This window comes from Dipodomys merriami, unplaced genomic scaffold, assembly GCF_024711535.1.
Source record: "Dipodomys merriami isolate MVZ:Mamm:240054 unplaced genomic scaffold, mDipMer1.0.p SCAF_25, whole genome shotgun sequence".
NCBI lineage: Eukaryota > Metazoa > Chordata > Mammalia > Rodentia > Heteromyidae > Dipodomys > Dipodomys merriami.
Window position 1 is genome coordinate 8166351 of NW_027203937.1, and position 21812 is coordinate 8188162.

The 21812-nt window shown below is 37.1% G+C and overlaps 1 protein-coding gene across 29 annotated transcripts in view; it reads left to right on the top strand.

Moving 5' to 3' along the window:
• Positions 1 to 21812, top strand: part of Dlg2 (discs large MAGUK scaffold protein 2) — a 2075786-nt gene that overhangs the window by 1736080 nt on the left and 317894 nt on the right. For all 29 annotated transcript variants that reach the window (XM_070034861.1, XM_070034862.1, XM_070034867.1 and 26 more), the window contains one exon: positions 6695 to 6797. In XM_070034861.1, the coding sequence (XP_069890962.1) occupies positions 6695 to 6797 (103 nt within the window). The remainder of the gene's footprint in view (positions 1 to 6694; positions 6798 to 21812) is intronic.

Sequence of the window (21812 nt, forward strand, 5' to 3'; positions counted from 1 at the left end):
ACAGTCTTCTTTCTGTTTTATTGCTGCTAATAAATGCCATCTAACAGTCTTGATTTCATAGATAATAGATATCCTATAGTACAGAAAACAGCTACCTATTGAATACTTACCCAGTGCCACATTATTATGGTAAACACATTATTTACATCAGCTTTCTGAGAACTACCTAGCAAAATAAGAATCCATATCTTCTAATGCATATAAGAAAACTAAGATCCTAGAAACCAAATAACTTCTCCCACTTGACAAATGAAGAAACTGAGATTTGAATTCTGGCCATCCAAAGTTTAAACTCTGTGCTCTCCACATGACACTGTCTCCAGAGCAGGTAGATGACCAGACCTGGGTAGAAACCTCAGCAGCCACAGGCATCGGTGCTGCCTTATGAAAAGCAGCTCCAAAATGTTCAGTCTAAACTCACAGTCTTGGAGCAGAGCTGCCAATAAGCATGTACTTCCTGCATATTCTCTGCCTACTATGCACTCAAGAAGTATAGGAGCAATGCTACAGTAATTATTTTCATATATATACGTACATTAGTTATTATAAATGTGATATATAGAGGAGTTACAGTTACATAAATCAGGTAATGAGTCAGGTAATGGCCCCTCATTTCTTTATGGACAATGTCACCCCTTCCAGTAATTTTTCTTAACTTGAAACTGAAATGTGGCTTCTCTTTCCAATTAAGATAACCTCAAATTCACAGATCCTTGAGACACTACTATATCAGAAATAGGAGTACAGACCCCCCCAAATTAGATAGCTATTGTTTGCTGTTAATAGTTATGTAAAACGGAAATTCAAATAACCAATAAACTTATAAGAATATGTTTAACTTCATAATTAAAGAAATGCAAATTAAGTAAGGTGATTGTCCACACATCAAAATAAAAAATATCCAACTACATACAGCTATTAAAGCGTATGAGGAAGTAAGAAGTCATAGAATATTTGTGACATGTATAAACTAATGATACATTTTCAGAGGGAGCTCAACAATGATTCCTGAAAATGTATATGCATTTCCTTTATTCAGAAACTTACATGTTATATGATAGCTTTCACAATGATTTTATAATAAAATACTGAAGACCATGCTCCAGTCAAATATTGTATATTGCATACTAACACATGCCAGAGCCATTAAAAGGAAGATCCAGATGTAGTAATATAAGGATAAAGAAAGGTAAGATATAATAGTAAGTGGCTAAAGTCAAAGTATAAAACAACATATGATATGATCTTATTTGTGTAATTTCTTAAAATTATATCCTTTTTAAGCTAGCTTATATTCATAAGGAAAATAATAACTAATATATAAAAGAGTCATCAACATACCAGGCATGGTGGCTCATGCCTGTAATCCTAGCTACTCAGGAGGCTAACATCTGAGGATCCTGGTTCAAAGCCAGCCCAGGTAGGAAAGTCACCATGAGACTCTTATCTTCAATTAACTACTCAAAAACCAGAAGTGGTGCTGTGGTAGAGTGCTAGCCTTGAGCACAAAGAGGCTCAAGAACAGTGCTTAGGGTTCAAGCCCCATGATTGAAAAACAAATGCCCCATGACCGGAAAACAAACAAACAAAAGAAGAACCATCAACATGACAACATGGTGACCATTGGAAATACCAGACAGTGGGGACACTTTTTATACTTTGTTAAACTGCTTTCACGTTTATGTGTGTGATATGTACTGTGTACAGATATGAATCGTATTTATTTATTTGTCTTTGGTGATATTGGGGTTTAGACTCAGGGCCCCATGCTTTCTCAGCTGGTACTTTACTCCTGCGCCCTTATTTATTTTCTATTTTATATCCAACTGTTCCCTGGTAAGTGAAATTACAACCATTTTATTTTCTTCACTATTAGTTCCAGTATGTTTAATGGGTCCACAATTCTTTCAAGTGTAAAATAGCAAATTAAAAACAAATAGTGCATATGTATGGGTTCTAAAGTGGCTGTCATTCAGGAAAAAAGCACAGGAGCTCAACATGCACAGAGCTCAGGGCTGTACTGTGGAAGTTGATTTCCTTTCTTCCATAATGCTGCTCAACCTCTGCTAAAGACACATGGCCTTTCAATAAATCTTAAAGTCTTACCTCACTTCAATTAAGCAAATTTGCTTTTTCCTTGATGTGGCGCAGGGAGGTTTGCACAAAATTAAGGTCAAGGAAACACAGAGCAGATCATACAATGATTTAAACACAACAGATGATAATAACACAGGACTCAGAGCAGCTCTTCTGCATCAGCTGATCTGGGTTAATGCACATGAGAATTTAACTTTTTTTTTTGCTTAAAAAAAGTCTTTTAATTTTTCTTCTTTTTAAAACTGCACTTGGTCAAAACAACACATACTAAATCTTCCAATAAGGCAGAATACCTTACCATATACCTTTTGATTAGAAAGTTTATTTGAAGAAATTTTGTGCTTTATAAAAATATTCCTATGTATGTATAATAGAAAATGAAAGAAGAAAGAGAAGGAAGGAAGGGAGGGAGGGAGGGAGGAAGGAAGGAAGGAAGGAAGGAAGGAAGGAAGGAAGGAAGGAAGGAAGGAAGGAAGGAAGGAAGGAAGAAAGGAAGGGAGGGAGGGAGGGAAGGAGGGAGGGATGGAGGAAGGATAGGAGGAAGAAGGAAGGGAAGAGGGAGGAAGGGAAATGACCCTAATATATACCACTGCAAATGTTGAAATATTAACAAGATGACTCCCATAGAAAAAGTAGAAAGGTTAAGTAGTAGAGCTGCATCTACCTAGAAAGCTTGAGACATTGAGTTCAAATCCCAGTACAGCAGAAAAAAAAAAAGGTAGAATGATATAAACCTCTATGAAAGATGTTCAAGATACATTATTAAATAACAAGTGAAACAAAAGAAAATGAGTTGTAAGCTTTTATATCTTATATGACTTATTGATTATTGAACAGGCAATCATATTAAAATATATGTAGAAGAAGCAACAGAAATAAAGCTCTGTTTCATGTGTACTTAAGTAGTGAATTTGTAAGGAGTACACACAAAAGTGGTTACCTCTAGAAGTGAAGATGATATAGGGACATTTACCTTTTCCTTTCATAATTATCTGAAGCAGGATTTACTTACCATGACCATAGTTTCATTTGTTTGTTTTTTGGTTGGTCGAGAGACTTGAACTCTGGGCCTTCCCACTGTCCCTCATCAATTCAGCTCAAGGCTAGCACTCTACCACTTGAGCCATAGTGCCACTTCCAGTTTTCTCGTGGAGATAATTGGAGATAATAGTCTCATGGACATTCCTGCCTGGGCTGGTTTTGAACCATGATCCTCAGATCTCAGCCTCCTGAGTAGCTAGGATTATAGGCATGAGCCACCGGCACCTGGCTTGACCATATTTTTTAAATGTACGCTGACAGTTTTACAAGAAAACTCATTTGGCATCTGAAGATGGTGCCATTCAGCTTCCTGTTGAGAAAGGCCTGAATAACATTTCCTCCCTTGATTACCCGTCATACTCCTGCCTCTTTACTAGTCTCAGAAATGATAGTCTTCTACCTAACAATAAATCTGGGTTTTCATTCTTCAAGGATCTTTATAACCAAACAACCCAACTCTCCTTTCCCTCTGTGGTAGGAGAAAATCCAGGCTCTGAGAGGTGATATGACAGTCAGCTCATAGGTGGCACTGCCAGGCCAAGCTTAATGTGATGGATTTCCTGATGCTACTACTTGTAGTAAAGAATTCACTAGAACTGAATGCTCTAGTGACTCGGGTCTATAATCCTAGCTACTCAGGAGGCTGAGTAGATTCAAAGACAGCCCAGGCAGAAAAATCTGTGAGGTTATCTCCAAGTAAACCCCAAAACTGGGTGTGAAAGTGTGTTATTCAAGCCCTAGTACTGAGAGAGAGAGAGAGAGAGAGAGAGAGAGAGAGAGACAGAGACAGAGACAGAGACAGAGACAGAGACAGAGGGACAGAGAGAGAGAGAGAGAAGGAGAGAGAAAGAGAGAGAGAGAGAGAGAGAGAGAGAGAGAGAGAGAGAGAGAGAGAGAGAGAGAGAGAGAGAGAGAGAGAGACCAGAAAGCTAGTGAAGGGACAAATAAAACTATTAAAAGAAATAAAGGGACTTTAGTAAAGTTATAAGTATACCAGGGTGTGAAATTAAAGGTTATGATATTCTAGGCCGGATGCAGAAACAAAGGATAACCCTTTTCCCTCTGCCACTCAGTTTCATTGTTAAAAAGGGTTAGTTACAAAGCTAGATCCTCAACTCCAAATGGATCAAAGACCTCGGAGTCTAAGCAGACACTCTGAAAACATTACAGGATAGAATAGGAGAAACCCTAGGTCTTGTTGGCACAGGCCGAAATTTTAATAGAGACCCAGAAACACAACAAATCAAAGAAAGGTTGGACAAACGGATTGCATGAAATTGCAGGGCTTATGCATAGCAAAGGGTATAGCTAGCAAGATCAATAGAAAGCCCACATATTGGGAGAAGATCTTCACTATCCATACAATGGACAAGGGTCTCATATCTAAAATATACTTGGAACTCAAAAAATTAAATCCCTCAGCAACAAATCCTCAAAGAAACAACTGCCCAATAAATAAGTGGGCTAAAGACTTAAAGAGAAACTTCTCTGAAGAGGAAAGAAGGATGGCCAATAGACACATGAAGAAATGCTCAATCTCCCTAGCCATAAAAGAAATGCAAATCAAAACAACATTGAGATACCACCTCACTCCAGTAAGAATGGCTAAAATCAAGAATTCTAATAACAACAGATGCTGGAGGGGATGTGGACAGAAGGGAACCTTACTGCATTGTTGGTGGGAGTGTAAACTTGTTCAACCACTTTGGAAAGCAGTATGGAGGCTCCTCAAAAGACTCCACATAGAGCTCCCCTATAACCCAGCAATCCCACTTTTGGGCATTTACCCAAATGTTTACAAACAAGACCACACTAAAGCTACCAGCACGACTATGTTTATTGCAGCATTATTTACTATAGCTAAGATATGGAACCAACCCAGATGTCCCTCAGTAGATGAATGGATCAAGAAAATATGGTATATATACACAATGGAATTCTATGCCTCCATCAGAGAGAATGGCATTGTCCCATTTGTTAGGAAATGGAAAGACTTGGAAAAAATTATATTAAGTGAAGTAAGCCAGGCCCAAAGAAACATAGGTCCCATGGTTTCCCTTATTTGCAATGTCTAGTATATGTCTGAGTCAAGCAGAAATGGTCAGATAAGGTGATGTTAGGGAAATGAACCCTAAGATATGTATTCAAATGTTTTTTTTGTTTCATGCGATTGTTTCTAACACATTTATAAGATGATTTCTTTGTTGCTTTGTATGTCCCTCCCCCATGGTATAACCCCTGCTTTCACTCTATTCGATGTTGGTATAATTTGTGGAGGGGAAGGGGAAAAACAAATCGTTTAAATAGGGATACAGGTGGACCCATTGCAATAATGAGATGTACAAGTCATTATGTTGAAAAGGAACTTTACAACTTTGGTGCGAGGGGGGTGGGTGGGAGGGCGGGGGGAGGATGGGAAGAAATGGGAAGGGAAAACAAAGGAGGAGGCTACAATGCTTGATAAGAAATGTACTCATTATCTTGCCCATGTAACTGTAACCCCTCTGTACAGTATTTTCACAATAAAAATAAAAAAGGGTTAGTTACAAAAGGCAAAATAAGATGACACTATACATAGCCCATTCTTTTGTTCTTCTATCATGGGCTATTATAGCATCCTGCCCCACAAATAGGAGGTAGCAGAGTTAGACACCATGTATATAACTATAATTCTTTATATTTAGAGAACTGACTCACTTTGTGTTCACTTCAGGCAGAAAGTATCTTGGGACATACTTGTTTTCCCTGCGCCTCACCTACCGTCCCCCTTCTAGAGCCGTCACAGAACCCTTGGCAATTTGATATTTTGTTGACTTAGACTGAACTGATTTAAGAAAGATTCTGAGCTTTTGCTTCTCACTAAATTTGACTGAAAAGATAATTTGATACCCTGGCAACATTTAGGGCCCGGTTTTTTGTTTTGTTTTTGGGTTTTTTTTTTAGATGTTTTCTCTTTCAGCATAGGCCTGAAAAATAGGAGTTAGCAAGAGCAGACTAAACTCTAGGCACTCTTGATTTCATTTTGTCAGAAGTTATTATGGAACTGCATATGAGAAATGGGGCAGTCAAGTTTATTTTGGAACAGAGCTCAGGGCTGTCTCACCAAGCTCAGTATGACAGGACTAGGCAGTCGCCCAAAGAGAGATTTGGCAGCCCGCCAACCCCATTCCATCACTCTCTCCAGAACTTCATCTGTGTGTATTAATCTGTCAGCACATACTTCTCTAAGTATGTTGCATGCATTTCTTTTCATTATTCTGTTTCCCCTCTCATTTTGAAGACTCACCTCTACGCCCAGAAATCTAGGAAACTCACAGTGTCCTGGTAACTGTACATACTATGTCCTAGTGAACATAGCCAAAACTGTTTCCAATCCAGTGAGACCAGGCCAGAAGCACCACGAGATAACATTACATCCCTTTGCAAGACCATAAACTTGCTAAGAAATACACATGAAGGGTTTTGAGACATATGACACAATTTTAGAGAGTTTAAAGAATGTCTTAACCAAAATGTAGATACTGTGCCTAAAGTTCTGGAATGTCTTCTCTTTCAGGTGAATGGCATTGATCTTCGTGGAGCATCTCATGAGCAGGCAGCTGCCGCACTAAAGGGGGCTGGACAGACAGTGACGATCATAGCACAATATCAACCTGAAGGTCAGTCAGCCCTCAAAATCACAATCATATGTCTCTTTGTGAATGTGTATCAACATTACTGCTCGCCTTTGTTAACCACAGTTACCATCAATAATAGTGGTTTTAACATACCTCCAGTGAAAAAATGTACTGTTTCTTATCCAAGGAAAATCTTCCAGAAAAAAAGATCAAGCAGTCAGGAAGCATAAGAAAATTTATTTCATTTATATTCTTATTTATATTCTTATTTATATTCTTATATTCATATTTTTTATTGCCCATTGACTTGATAAACACAATTGACTTAGGGAAGCAAGGTGTAGAAATTTCTTTTACAGAAAGAGCCCATGATAATTAGACCATATTCTTTCCCCATGGCATTAACTTAATTCTCATTAGCACTAACAGAGCTTTAGATGACTTCCCCACTCTCACCCCTTCTCTTCTATATTATTCCATGCTTGGAATAAATGACCGTATCCTTGAACTGGGTAAAATGGCATTGTTATCAGTTGGATGGTGAGATGTTCTAAACTGGATGCGCTGTATACTACTCTGATTTATTTAAACAGCTTTCTGTGATCAGAATGAGGCTCGGGGATACAATTGGAATGTTACCTTAGTGTTGGTGATTTCTTAACAAATTTGTACAGAGATAACTCATTGTCTAATGAATCAGAATTAAACATAATTGTGGGCTACATTTAGTGCAAAAAAAAGGAAAGAGATTACTTCTGTGTTCAAGAAGTATAGTTAATTGCTTTGTACAACATGTCTAGCACAGAGGATTAGTGACTAGTTGAACGTAGTGCAAGATGTCATCAAGGAAGAACTTCTGTGCTTATGAAGGAGCTCCTTGGATGTTATTTGGAATCTTAAAGTTTGTGTCTTGCCTGTGATAGCTTCTATGGTTAATGGTGGCCAAACACATGTTCTATGTAAGGCTAAAGCAAACACTTTCTTCCATGTGTATTTTGGTATGTTACCTTCATTTGTATCTAACTTTATAACTGGATATTCCAAGTACATTATATAGACTTTTTAATAAATGTTTTGTTCTATTGGCCTAGGCCAGATGTGGCCAGAAGCTGGTGAAGAAGGGATTTGGGGTTGCCAAAAAAACACATGGTCAAAACACCCAGGGACATGTTCTTCCCAGACACATTTGGGATCTCTTTTCACTTCTTACATATTAATCAATTCTTTTTCTAATAGGAGTAAACGGACCCAAAATATCTGTAGAAAATCATGAAAAAAATCTGAATTGGTACAATTTGATTAACAAGTTCCATATCATACACATTAAGAACTTTTCCATAGGGACCTTCCATTTTCTCTTTTCTTCTCAAACTGTATATTTGACCATCCCCTGATACATGACAAAAATGCCTGACTGGTTTCCTACTTCTGAAAATTTCGCTCAGACAGTTCTACAGACTGATAAGACAAGACCACAGCTACATCAATTGGGAGCTTTTGTTAGTGACCAAAATGTTTACATTCCATGAGCAGAATGACTCACTCTTTAGAGGTTATACTAAAAGGTAATAACTTCTATCATCTTCTACAATATCATCTTCATATTTCCAATGAAACTTTCTTACAGCTTGGTTTTCTTAAAGCACTGGACTTTATTTGGATAATTTGTTCTCCTTTAGCAAGATGCCTGTTTAAAGCATGTTTTATAAATCATATACATAGACTTATAATGCCTTCTAAGGAAACCTACAAATAAGAAATTTCTTTTGAATTGCCATAGTACAGATTGGATTCATAAAATGATTTCCCATTTTGATAATCTAGCAGTGTTCTAATTTGTTACAGCATTAAATCAGTTGGAAATGTAGTAGAGGCAACAAAAAGCAATCAGTTTTATTCTCCTTTTGCAAACTTTATGTGTAAGCATCCATAATTGAACTGTTGTTTGGAATAGAAAACTGATTGGATTGTTGTTTCGGTCATTTAGGACATTTAAATTGTACAACACCTTTAGGAAATAGAAAGCAATTTGCTTTTAAAAATAACAGGGACTGAAGAATGTGCTATGAGATTCCATTAGAAAATTTTCCCCAGTTACTTTCTATTTACACTAATATTATGACCTTTCTAACCTTATGACAATGCTAAAAGAAGACTTAATTGACATTATTAATTTGATGTGATCACAAACTAGGCTTCTAGGAAATAATGTTTTTAGTCATATCCAAATGCTTTATTGGGAATTCAAAATGAATTGCTCCATATTACTAGATTTTTTTAATCTTATTAAAATATGCATATATGTTTAATAAAGATCAGTTCCAATGACATATAACCAACATTTGTATTAATTGCACTTAATTGCACTATCTCTAAGAGTTCTAAAAGGTCAGAGAAAGGAGAAACCCTCAAAGACCATGACAGTGCATTGGTAATGTCATGGAAATAGTGGAATGGAGCTAGACCATTAAAATGGGTGAGATTTCTATTTTATTTTAATTGTTTGCTTATTTATTGTGCCAGTACTGGGGATTTTTCACTTAAGACTGGTGATCTACCATTTGTGCCACAGCTTCACTTCTGGCTTTTTGCTGGTTAATTGGAGAAGAGCCTCATGGAATTTTCTACCTAGATTGGCTTTGAACCATGATCCTCAGCTCTCAGCCTCCTAAATAGCTAGGATTATAGGAAAGAGCTTTCAGCAGTGGCTGAAATTTCTGTTTTAGAAAAGAGGGAGAAAACTATTCTTTAAACTACAATACTATGACTTCTGCTCTCAAACATCATATTTGTGCTTTCTCCACTGACAGAGCTCTCTGGTTTATAGCTTGTACTTTCTAAAGAGTTGCTGAACTAATGGCTAAAAGCTTTGTCATACCTCAGTACTTGAGTTTCCACTTAAAGGTAATTGAAGATCAAAGGGATTCTTTATTTTTACTTACTTGTACTTTTCATTTTTGCCTCAAAGACAGAAGAGAATTACTAAATAAGCATGAATTGAAAAATATGAAACCATTCCCAACTATGTTTTTATGATGCTTAGCACATTTTTGAAATAGTTATAAATAATTTATAATTATTATAATAAAGCAATAAATCTTTCCTTTGGCAATGTTTCACTCTGCAGAGTGAGGCCAAAATTATTACACAGAATTCTGCTTAAAATGAGCATGTTCCCAGTGGTCTGAATGACTTGATCCATCATCAATCATATGCATTGTATAATTCAAAGTAGTAGAATTCAAACTAATTTGAAAACTTTATACAAATATTGTTCCTCTCTAGAGAATTGACTGTGACTCATTTTTACCATTTTTCAAAAACTTGTGTCATGTACTTACTTTGTTAATTGTGTATTACATGAATAATAACATTAATAATGAGGAATAGTGAACTTATTTTCTTTCTTTCCTTTGTTTTCTTTCTTTCTTTTTAATGATCATATTTTAGGTCCTTCAGAAATAATTCCCTTAAGCACTATGGGAAGCTAATTCTTGCAAAATCTTACCTACCCATGTTCAGATAATGAACGCCTTCCAACGTTAGTACACACGGAGAAAAATAAAACCCTGTCCTCTCCCACCCTCCTCCCCACCAAGTCTTTCCTTTCCTTACCTTCCCCATTCATCTCTGCACTGCTTTCAGGTATCTTTCTTAAAAAAAAGTGAGCCCAAGATTCCTGTGTACAAGCCCTCTGTCCTCCATTGTACATTCCAGCTGATTCCATGCCCTTACCCCTCACCCAACTGCCTCCATCCATCCTCACTTTTCACTTTCTTCTTCTGCACACAATTGCTTCCTGCTCCAGAACTTGGGCCCAAAGTGCTTCATTTCTGTGCCTTTGCCCACGGGGTTCCTTTCCTTGGATATCTCTGCTCACACTTTCCCCTGTCACTCCCATTCATCTTGAAGGCCCTTGACATCTTTAATTTTCATTTTAATTTTTATGTGGATGTCTTCCTCTGAAATTGCCAGATATGAGTTCTGACACTTGGTATGTTTCTCGTCCAAATTTGTACATTGCTTCGATCCAACGAGGTCCTAGAGAGATAGGAATGCCCTATCTTACAGATAGATTTGTTCAGTACAAATTTGACTATACTAATGGAGTTACTGAAGTACAGTAAAAATATTTTAGAAGTACAACATAGTAGTTTCAGTATGCAAACAAATAAATAGTAAGAGTGGAGGCTTAAGAAATGTTAGCCACATGAATATTGAATGGATGGCATACAGCTTTTCTATTAGATGCATAAGTCTTAAATAAATTCCTGAATTGGAATTTGTGTGAACCCTCAATTGGAATTGTTACGTTGACACAGTTTTTAGGTAGGTTTTGTTACAAAACCATTAGTGACATTATTAGATAACTTTCCTTTTTTCTGCATTACAGAAAATCTAAAGCTCTTGCTTTGTAACATACTACCTGTTATTCTTTAACAAGGAAGGTGAGCTCCTAAAAATATGCTCAAGATATAGACTTAATTGTTGCATGGAGATTTATTAGTTTGTTTTATGGAGTTAAGTCATGTGTTTCATTTTTTTTTCATTTAAACATTATTTTCTGGCCACTTGCTATGTTTCAGTGTTCCAGGAAAATGACAACACATTGATCCTACAAAAGGCCCTCTGTAATATAAATATAGCTAAAGGTAATAAGTAGCATAAAAAATAACACACAGATGATAAGAAAAATATATAGTGACCAGGGAAAGCTGGGCTACTATGGAGATATTTGAGCAAAGATCAGATTGAAATGAGGAAGTCAAGCCACACAGGCAGCTGAGGAAGAGATTCATTATTCTAGAATTTTGCCAAGAGTGGTTCATAAGCCAGCAGAAGAGACAGATACCAAAAGAGAATTTCTTAAAAATATAAAATCTTGAGTTTTAACCCAGGCCCCACCAAGCCAGAATCTGCATTTTATCAAAGTACCCAAGAAGCACTGCTGTAGTATACTTAGGAACTGTACAAGAAGTGTTATTTGTAACAATTATGTGGGACTCCCTTTAGAGCACTGGGAAGGCACATAGGGCCCTGACACCATGTTAGATCTCTGGTTTTACTAGGAATGGGTCAGGCTTCAAACCACTAGACCTGATTGGGCTTCATTCTCTTTATTGTGGTCTCTCCTGTGGAGTCCAAGAGAAAATGAAACTTTGAACTGAATATGTAACTTACTCCTGAAAAATATAGGCCCTGTCTATACCTAAATTTTCTCAAAGAATATGAGTGTGTATGTCATTCAAGAAGCTTACTTGTTAAGATTTAGTTAATGTTAAGATTTAGTTGTTTCTTAATTCAGTGTATCTATGGGTCTATACATATGAATGAGCATCTGTGGCCTTCTGAAATGTTTTCCCAAGGCAAATGTATGCATCTTAAATGCCCAGACAAGACATGTAAAGTCCAGCTGTGGATCTTGGTCAGAAAAATTCATTACAATAGGAAGGAATGGTTAAGATGAGTTTGAGGGATAAAAAGTACTGTGTCAGCTAGGTGCTGATGCTGGGAATAGAGAACTAGCCTTGAGCACCAAAAGCTCAGGGATAGTGCCCAGCCCTGAATTCAAGCTTCAGGACTGGCACCAAAAAGAAAGAAAGAAGGAAAGAAGGAAAGAAGGAAAGAAGGAAAGAAAGAAAGAAAGAAAGAAAGAAAGAAAGAAAGAAAGAAAGAAGGAAGGAAGGAAGGAAGGAAGGAAGGAAGGAAGGAAGGAAGGAAGGAAGGAAGGAAGGAAGGAAGGAAGAAAAGAGGACTGTGTCAGACTCTGGACTGGGAAGACCTGTTTTCTAGCATTAATTAATTCATCTTTATGATTCTGTTTTCTCAAGTTTTCAAAAATGGTTAGAGTATGACCTTTTACCTCAGTAGTATAGAAGGAAAAAAAATGTTACTTGCAAGTTTTCTCGTAACATTGTATCCTTTCTTTGCATTTTTTAATACATAAGAAAAAAATGAAGGCACAATCCACTTAACTTGAGAAATGTGGTGTGATTTCATCTAATTAAATCTAGATTCTAGATCTCAAAGAAGCAGAAAGTTAGGAATCCAGAAAGATCATCTTGTCTGGGGACAAGAAATGAAGGTCACTCAGCATCCAAATAGGAAAACAGATCAACATCTACACATTGCCATAGTTTGTGAAGCTAATGCTAGTCGAAGTGTTAGGAATTTCCTTCATTCTTTGAATTCATTATAGTAGCTGATGGTGTGTTTCTGTTTAGACATAATCAAATGGACATTATAATCAAATGGACATAAATGGGTCAAAAATTCTCATGGAGCCTCGGGCTTTCTCATATAAACCTCACTTTCATTTCTAGCTTGTTACTGTTGTTGTCATTGTTCATATGTCACATACTACCTTTTATTCTTTAACAAGGAAGGTGAGCTCCTAAAAATATGCTCAAGATATAGACTTAATTGTTGCATGGAGATTTATTAGTTTATTTTATGGAGTTAAGTCATGTGTTTCATTTTTTTTCATTTAAACATTATTTTCTGGCCACTTGCTATGTTTCAGTGTTCCAGGAAAATGACAACAAAGATCAGATTGAAATGAGGGAATCAAGCCACACAGGCAGCTGAGGAAGAGATTCATTATTCATTTATACATGAGAGCATTACATAGGTAATTATTTTAATTTAAAAATACCAGCAATCTGCAGATACTACTACTAATAATAGATACATTAAAGACATTATGATTTTCCTCTTCCCATTCTATCATCTCATAGGGCCCTTCACTTACCCATTCATCCATCCATTCATTCATCTATCCACCCATTTACCCATCAGCAATGTTGTTACTCTTAGTGATAATCTTTATTGCCAAATATCATACTTCTGCAAAGGTGTTATGTTAATTCTGGTTTCACATGACACTAGGATGTCTATTGCTTGGATATGTCTTTCTCTACAACTGTCATACACATATACATTTCACTCACAGCTAATGTTTCCACAAACAACTAGAGATCTCTTACTCAATGCCTTCTTTTCCTAGTCCTTCCCTACTTGATCTTGTTTCATCCCTAACATCCACTTAACGTATAGTACACAATATGATCAAAAAGATTTTTATACAGTCTGCAGATTCACAGGCAGTTCACTTCAGATACCTTAATTATTGATGCTACTGCATTCCTTTTCTCATGTCCCAACTCCATGTGTACCTAGGACCATGAACATTAAAGTAGCTTTCACTTCTGGACCCAGAAAAAGCTACAGATCTCATTGTCTGTCCTTGGAATGTTATATTTTCATATCTCGAAGTCATATGAAAGAGGTGAAAACTTTGTGCTTTTTTATTATTACTTTGGGAAATTTGGCATCCAGTAACATAAATCACTCACTGAATATTGAAAAAAAAAGGCAAACAACCCATATATAGAGACGTTTTGTCATCCAAGGGGATCATTTAGATTAACACCTACTATTAACAATATGCAAATCAATGGCAGGGAAATAGGTTCTACAAACATGAACATAGTCCTCACCAGAAAACTCTTCCATTTCATAGAGAATTTCAGTATGCGAGAGAAGTATAAAGGAGTGTTCCAAAGATAAGCAGAAAGGGAAGATACACTGAGATACATGTAAAATACTTAGTAAATTCACTGCATTTTCTCAGTGCTTGGTTCAGTCTGTGGTTGTTAAACAGAGAATGGTTAAGAGCCCTGGAGGGGCTTGAGAAGGACAACAGATTCTCTCTTCGTATCTGTGGAGCCACAGTGCCACTTCCAGTTTTCTGGTGGTTAATTGGAGATTAAGAGTCTCATGGACTTTCCCGCCCAGGCTGGCTTTGAACTGCAATTCTCAGATCTCAGCCTCCTGAGTAGCTAGGATTACAGGTGTGAGCCACTGGCACCCAACCTAAAATATCTTAATTCCTCACTGCATTGGAGTAATATTTTTGGACTGAGGTTTGCTATGGATAACTGAAACTATGAAAAGGTGAAACACAGACAAGTGGGGGGTACTCGAGTTAAAGGGATCCAATCTAGGCAAAGAAAGGGAGTGACTGGATCAAAGCAGTGGCAAAATAGATGAAGAGAAGGAGACAAACTTGGAGAGAAGATGGGAGATAAAACCATACAGGATAGTTTACATCCCACTTCACTTAAACATGGAAAAGAATTATTGGGTAATAAGACTAATAAATCTATGGAGATTGTTTTATCCTTATTTCCTAGCAGGTTGGCTCATAGTGAGCATGTAATAAATATAGGCAAAACATATTCTAAAATCTCTGCATGTAGATTCAAAACAAAAAAAAAATAGTTTGGTATAGAGCCTATTGCTTTGCCAATCTTTTCAGATGGGGAAATTGAGACACAGAAAGCATATGTGCCTTTTCCTAAGTCATACAACAACTCGCAGAATAAGGCAAGGATTCTGTCTAAGGTAGAAACACTCAGAACAGTCTAGAAAACTAGACTGATCTCATAGGAGAAAGGGAAAGGAATTGATTTTCTTTGGAGAGAAAGAAATGGAAAGGTATAGGAAGAATGTAGAAAAATAGTTTTGAAAAAGGCAGAAAAGCCAGGAGAGGAGTACAGAGGGGAAAGAGCCTGTGGGAGACAGGATTTGTGCAGGCAGAGTGGAAAGCTTAGTGTTCAGTTGTGGTTGAGAATGGAGACAGGCAGTACTGGCTTGGAGTAGGTCTTGGGCCTGAAGGTTAGCTCTGGGAATCGTTATGGTAGAAAACTGGCATAAAGCTGTGTTTAAGCCTCATCACTCCCTATCTGTGAGGATGTGAGTGAATGGCAGTCTCTCCATGCCTGAGAGTCTTCATTAATAGAGTGAAGATGATCATCAATCCCTTCCCAAGTTGCTACCAGAACGGGACAAAACAGGTACAGAATGTTGAAATGTAACATGCCACCCCTGTTCACCACCACAGTAAGTGTATTAAAATACACGGGCTCACCTGCTAGCATAATAACCCTCACAGTAAGTGTGCTTGAGTAAATGTCAGGCTCACCTTTACACTGATCAGATCTGTGCACTGCACACTGATCTGCCTCTGAGAAGTTCAAAGAAGTTCTCAGAGTCCCCTCTGCACCCCACCCCACCCCTGCTCGGTGAAATCTGATAGATATGGTTCAAATTCCAGCTCCACTGGTAACAGCTGTGCAGCCCAGAACAAATTACTTCATCTCTTGGAATTTGGGTTCTTTTTTGTGTTTTTCTTTTTTATCTGCCAAAATGAAGATCCACACCTATCTTGTGGGATGAGGATTACGTGGAATGCAAAAAGCTACCCACAGTTCCTAAGAGTCAGAAAGAAATCAGTGGTCGCCACCATTACTGTGATAATAACTGAAAGCCTATAATGTAGTTACGTGGATGCAAGCATTTAAAGGGTTCATTCAGTTACCTCATCCATTGGGAAAGAAGACTGTATAGGAGGGCGAAAATACCCTCTGGAGTGCTAGGTCCAGTAAAGGCATGGCAAGAGCAGAGGACCAGAGTAGAGGAGAAGCCAGCTTAGACCATCCCTTTCCTCCCATTCCAGAGCAGACTTTGTAACAATGAATAGGGTTGGACACAATACTAAAGTCAGGATTCCACCACCCCAACAGGACTTGTGACCTGTTTGACAGAAATCAAGAAAATCTACTTAAATTAAGATGTGTATGTGGTCTTGATTGAAATAGGCCACACACTCAGTAGCCTTCTTCTATATTATAAGTTCCACAAGAACAGCAGATTTTTTTGTGTGTGTGGGTCTGGTCATGAGGTCTGAACTCTGGGCCTGGGCACTGTCCCTCAGCTCTTCAGCTCAAGGCTAGTGCTCTACCACTTGAGCCATAATGCCACTTCCGGCTTTTTTCTTTTTGCTTATGTGGTGCTGAGGAATCGAACCCAGGGCCTCATGCATGCAAGGCAAGCGCTCTACCACTGAGCCACCTTCCCAGCCCAAGAACAGCAGATTTTTGTCTTGAGTGCTGTCCTTACTGCCCAGCACACAGTGGATACTTAGTATTTGTGGAGTGAATGCCTAAGCCAAACATGTATCCATACCTTTCAGTTTCTCTTTGAACTGTCAGTAGGGAATGAGTTCATCACCACAAAAGTGCCTGCTGGGAAATCCTTAGTTGACTATTATTCCCAAGCACTGATCTTTGGGGCTGGGAAGAGACCAGTGGTGGAGCACACGTAGCCAGCATGCACAGGGCCTAGGGTTTGATCATTGGGATTGCAAAATGCATAAAGAAAAAAACAAAAACAGAAAGAGCCGATTTTGTGAATCTGCCCTTGCTGCTGGCCCAGTTAACCAGAGGCAAACAATCTTTTGGTTTTACTATTTGGTTTGTAAAAGTGAAATATCAAGCAACATTTATTTTTGTTTTCTCAATGAACCTAAAATTGGCCTTGAGATTTTTCTTAGGTTTGAGAGACACTAAGTAAAACATCCACATTTAACTACAAGAAGTATGACTCTTGGAAGTGTATAGAGTTATATTCATGTGCATCTCTCATTAGATCTTCAGAACTACTTTATGAGGTGAAGAGACTAGTATCATTCTAGTTTCCTAGATAAGGGAAGTAAAGCCCGGTGAAGTTAAGTGACTTGCCCAAGGTCATGCAGCCAACCTTGCACCAGATGTTCTAATTCTGTCCCAAATGCCCCCTCTTCACTTTTCCTTTTATCCCTTCCTTTCCTTCTATACCGTCCTTGCTCCCTTCCCCTCTATCTGCCTCCCATCCTCTCTCCCCTCTTCCCTCCTGCCCTTCCCCCTTATATCTTTCCATCCTTTGATTTTTTTTTCAAGGATTTGAACTCAGAACACATGCTTGCCAGGAAGGTGCGCTACCACTTGACTTCTGGTTCTTAAAACACACTCCTTTAATTCTTTTTTTTTTTTTTTTTGTCAGTCATGGGGCTTGAACTGTGGGCCTTGGTGCTGTCCCTGCACTCTTCAGCTCAGCAAGTGCTCTACTGCTTGAGCCAAAGCGCCACTTGCAGTTTTCTAGTGGTTTATTGGAGATCAGAGTCTCATGGACTTTCCTGCCTGAGCTGGCTTTGAACCATGATCCTAAGGTCTCAGCCTCCTGGAGTAGTTAGGATTACAGGCATGAGCCACTGGCGCCCAGCCTCCCTTAATTCTTTTATCCAAATAAGAATAATTGGATCAACCTTAACCTATCAGGCTCCTCATAAGTTTAGTAAGGAAATATATTTAATGAAATCTTACCTGTTTGAGATAGGTTTTTTTTATAAAAAAAGAAAGCTTACCTGTTTGTTAAGTGAATGTTTAGTTGTATAACATTTTAATCTGTTTTGATAGTTATTATAGAGGTTCAAAAGCCAAAATAATTTAAAAGGAAGTAAGAAGTCATACTTCCATTTAATCTCCATTTTTTTGTCATTTCTCCTTTCCCTACAAGTAGCCATTTGATTATTACAAAGTTACTGAAGTAAAAATTGAAGCAATTGGCTATATTTTAAAGAACAAAAGTGCTTAATAGCAGAATGAATAACAATCTAAAGAATTAAAAATTATTTCTTAATTGACTTACCACTGACTTTGGTTTTTCATGCCTTAAAATATTTCCCAAATCAGAAGTAATTGTATGTGTACTACATTTTCTTTCAGTGTGATTATTATATCTAATGTACTGAAAATTGCCAAGGGATCACATGTTCCAAAAGGAATTTCCATTTAATTGTTCTTTATTAACTAGTAAGTTTTCCTTAAAATAAAAGAACATATTATCCTTTAAAGAGGTCACTGAAACACAAAGGGACATGAAATTAGGGTGAAAGCCACCCTGTTCCCTTGGAAATATAAGCAAGACTTAATGAGTTTCATACTATAGACATCTCCACATAAAAACATCTATAAATTCTTTTTTTAATGTGATAGTACATTAATTCTTCTTTATTAAACATCTCTCAGAAGTGTCTATATAAATGATTGCGTTCTTAGTAATGTAAGTGATACAATATTTTATCTTACTTTTAACATTTTTATTTTCTTTTAAGTGGTTAAATTTTTAACAATAGGTTTCACTCATCATGAGGGATTTTTCTAGCAATCACAACAGAGGAAAGGAAAGGAAAGCGTTCTTACAATTCCCTACTCTCATATTCTTATTAATGAGCAGCAAAATCACAAAGGGCCTTCTAGATGAAACAATTATCTAGAAAATTACATTAAAAAAGTTGTTGGGAGCAACTATTAATGAGGCATAGAAGAAGTGATATATATGCATACTCACTAAGCAAACAAAGTGGATAGAAAACTCAAAAGAAATGAACATGTAACCATATCTTGAGTTTCATTTCATTTATGGTCATATGTACATAGCTTTTGAGCTTTTCTGCTCATCTGATAAGATTATCCTAGATGTATACTAATTACTGAAAATAAGGGAAACCATGGGACCTATATTTCTTTGGGTCTGGTTTACTTCACTTAATATGATTTTTCTAAGTCTTTCCATTACCCAACAAATGGGGCAATGCCATTCTTTCTGATGGAAGCATAGAATTCCATTATATATATATATATATATATGTATGTATATGTATATATAATTATATACATATATAATTATATATATAATATACATAATAAACGTATATTATATACATATATAATATGTTTATTATATATATAATTATATATACATATATATCACATTTTCTTGATCCATTCATCAACTGAGGGGCATCTGGGTTGGTTCCATATCTTAGCTATGGTGAATAATGCTGCGATAAACATGGTTGTTCTATTGTCCTGGTAGCTTTAGTATGGCCCTGTTTATGATCATTTGGGTAAATGCCTAAAGTGGGATTGCTGGGTCATAGGGAAGTTCTATGTTTAGTCTTTTGAGGAAGCTCCATACTGCTTTCCAAAGTGGTTGAACAAGTTTACACTCCCACCAAAAATGCAGTAGGGTTCCCTTTTAGCCACATCCCCTCCAATATCTTTGTTACTAGATTTCTTGATTATAGCCATTCTAACTGGAGTGAGGTGGAATTTCAGTGTTGTTTTGATTTGCATTTATTTTATAGTTAGAGAAGTTGAGCATTTCTTCATGTGTCTATTGGCCATTCTTATTTCTTCTTCAGAGAAGTTTCTTTTTGAGTCTTTAGCCTACTTATTAATGGGTGGTTGTTTCTTTGAGATTTGTTGTTTGGGGATTTAATTTTTTGAGTTCTAAGTATATTATAGATATGAGGCCCTTGTCTGTTGTTGTTTTTATGTACTATGTGATTTTTTTTTTGTTTCTGTTGTATGTTCTTCCTCCTATGGTATATCTCCTGTTGTCACTGAATTTAATTTTGAGGTCTTTTTGTTTGGTTGGGGGTTTTTTTGTTTTGTTTTGTTTTGTTTTTTGGTCAGTCATGGGGCTTGAACTCTGGACCTGGGTGCTGTCCCTCAGCTCTTCAGGTCAAGGCTAGTGTTCTGCCACTTAAGCCACTACACCACTTTCAGTTTTCTGGTGGTTTCTTGGAGATAAGGGTCTCAAGGATTTTCCTGTCCAGGCTGGCTTTGAACTATGATACTCAGATCTCAGCCTCCTGAGTAGCTAGGATTACAGGCATGAGCCACCAGCGCCCAGCTATATTTGATTTTGGTACCCTGCATCTTGTATATACATTTATTTAATTTGGGGAGGGGAAGGAGAATAACAAAATGCTGAAACAAGGATACAGGATGACCCATTGCAACCATAATACTCACAAGACTCTATGCTGGAAATAAACTTTACAACTTCTGGGGGTGGGAAGGAGTAGGGGAGGTGGGGAATAGAAGGGTAATAGGAGAAAAACAAAGGAGAGGGTAACAATATTCAACAAGAAATGTACTCATTATCTTACTCATGTAACTGTAACCCCTCTGTATAGCATCTTTACAATAAAATAATTTTTTAAAAAGAATAAAAAATCCCCTTCTTTGAGGGATTTAAATGAAGTCCCCCCTAAAAAAAAGATAAATGTACATGTGAAAAATGTGAAGATTTTGAAGAAGATGTAATGGCAGGAGGGCTTTCAAGAGAAAATTGCTGAGGATAATAGAGTGTTTTCAACTTAGAAAGCTCCACTTGCTATTAGGGACAAATCTTTCCTTCCATTTAATGGATTCAAGAAAAACGTTTTGAGTAGTTTGTGGGTCTATGAATATTTAAGCAAAGGAAGTAGATGTTTTTGCATTTTTATTAGCAGATATTGTCATATTTTGAGGTTTCATTGTGACTTTCCATACCTGCAAACAAGGTACCCATTTTGAGTTCACTCCCCTTTGTCAATCTCCCTCCCCTCCCCTTGGATTTTCTTATCTCTTATTTGTTCGTTTTGTGACTCTTAATATTGAAACACTAAATACATTGTTGTGGTGTTTTCTCTATACTACTACTTTTCTCTCACAGTTTGTGCTTCCTCATTATAATTCCATAGTTTTGCCCTTCTGGACTAGGGACCAAAAATAAAAAGTAAAAAATGTCAGACAGCATGAGACTTCAGAAAAAGCTATAAAGAAAATAGGAATAGGAAATCTAGATAAAAAATGGGAAGTATCTTATAAAACAAGTGTTATTTAACAAGAGAAAAAAATGAAAAGCAATTATCAAGCATTTACTATGTTATGAGGTCTAGTTTTCATATAAATAAATCCAAATATGTGAACACTGTCTTCACTCACCAGCCTCTCCCTGGCTATACCCAGGCCTTCTACATGAGGCTCATGTGATACTAAATTGCTTGTCATTCACCTGTTTCCTCCTCAAGTTTCACCTTCTGTCACCTAGCAATTATTCCTTCAACTGTCTATAATTCTTTTCTTCCTTCCCCAGTCAACAAACTATTTTCTTTCAACTACCAAGCCAAGTATATAATCTCCTCCAGGAAGCCTTCCTTGGCTGCAACACATGATTTTCAATTTTCAATAGTATTGCCTTGGCTACTACCTCAATATATTTTCTCTCCTGTTTTGCTCCCTCACTCTTATTTTTAATGTAAATAAGTGTCCCACCTCTAGAGACAGTAAACTTCCCAGGGAAAAGTAGTGACTAGTAGAAGTGACTAGTAAGTGTTTGATG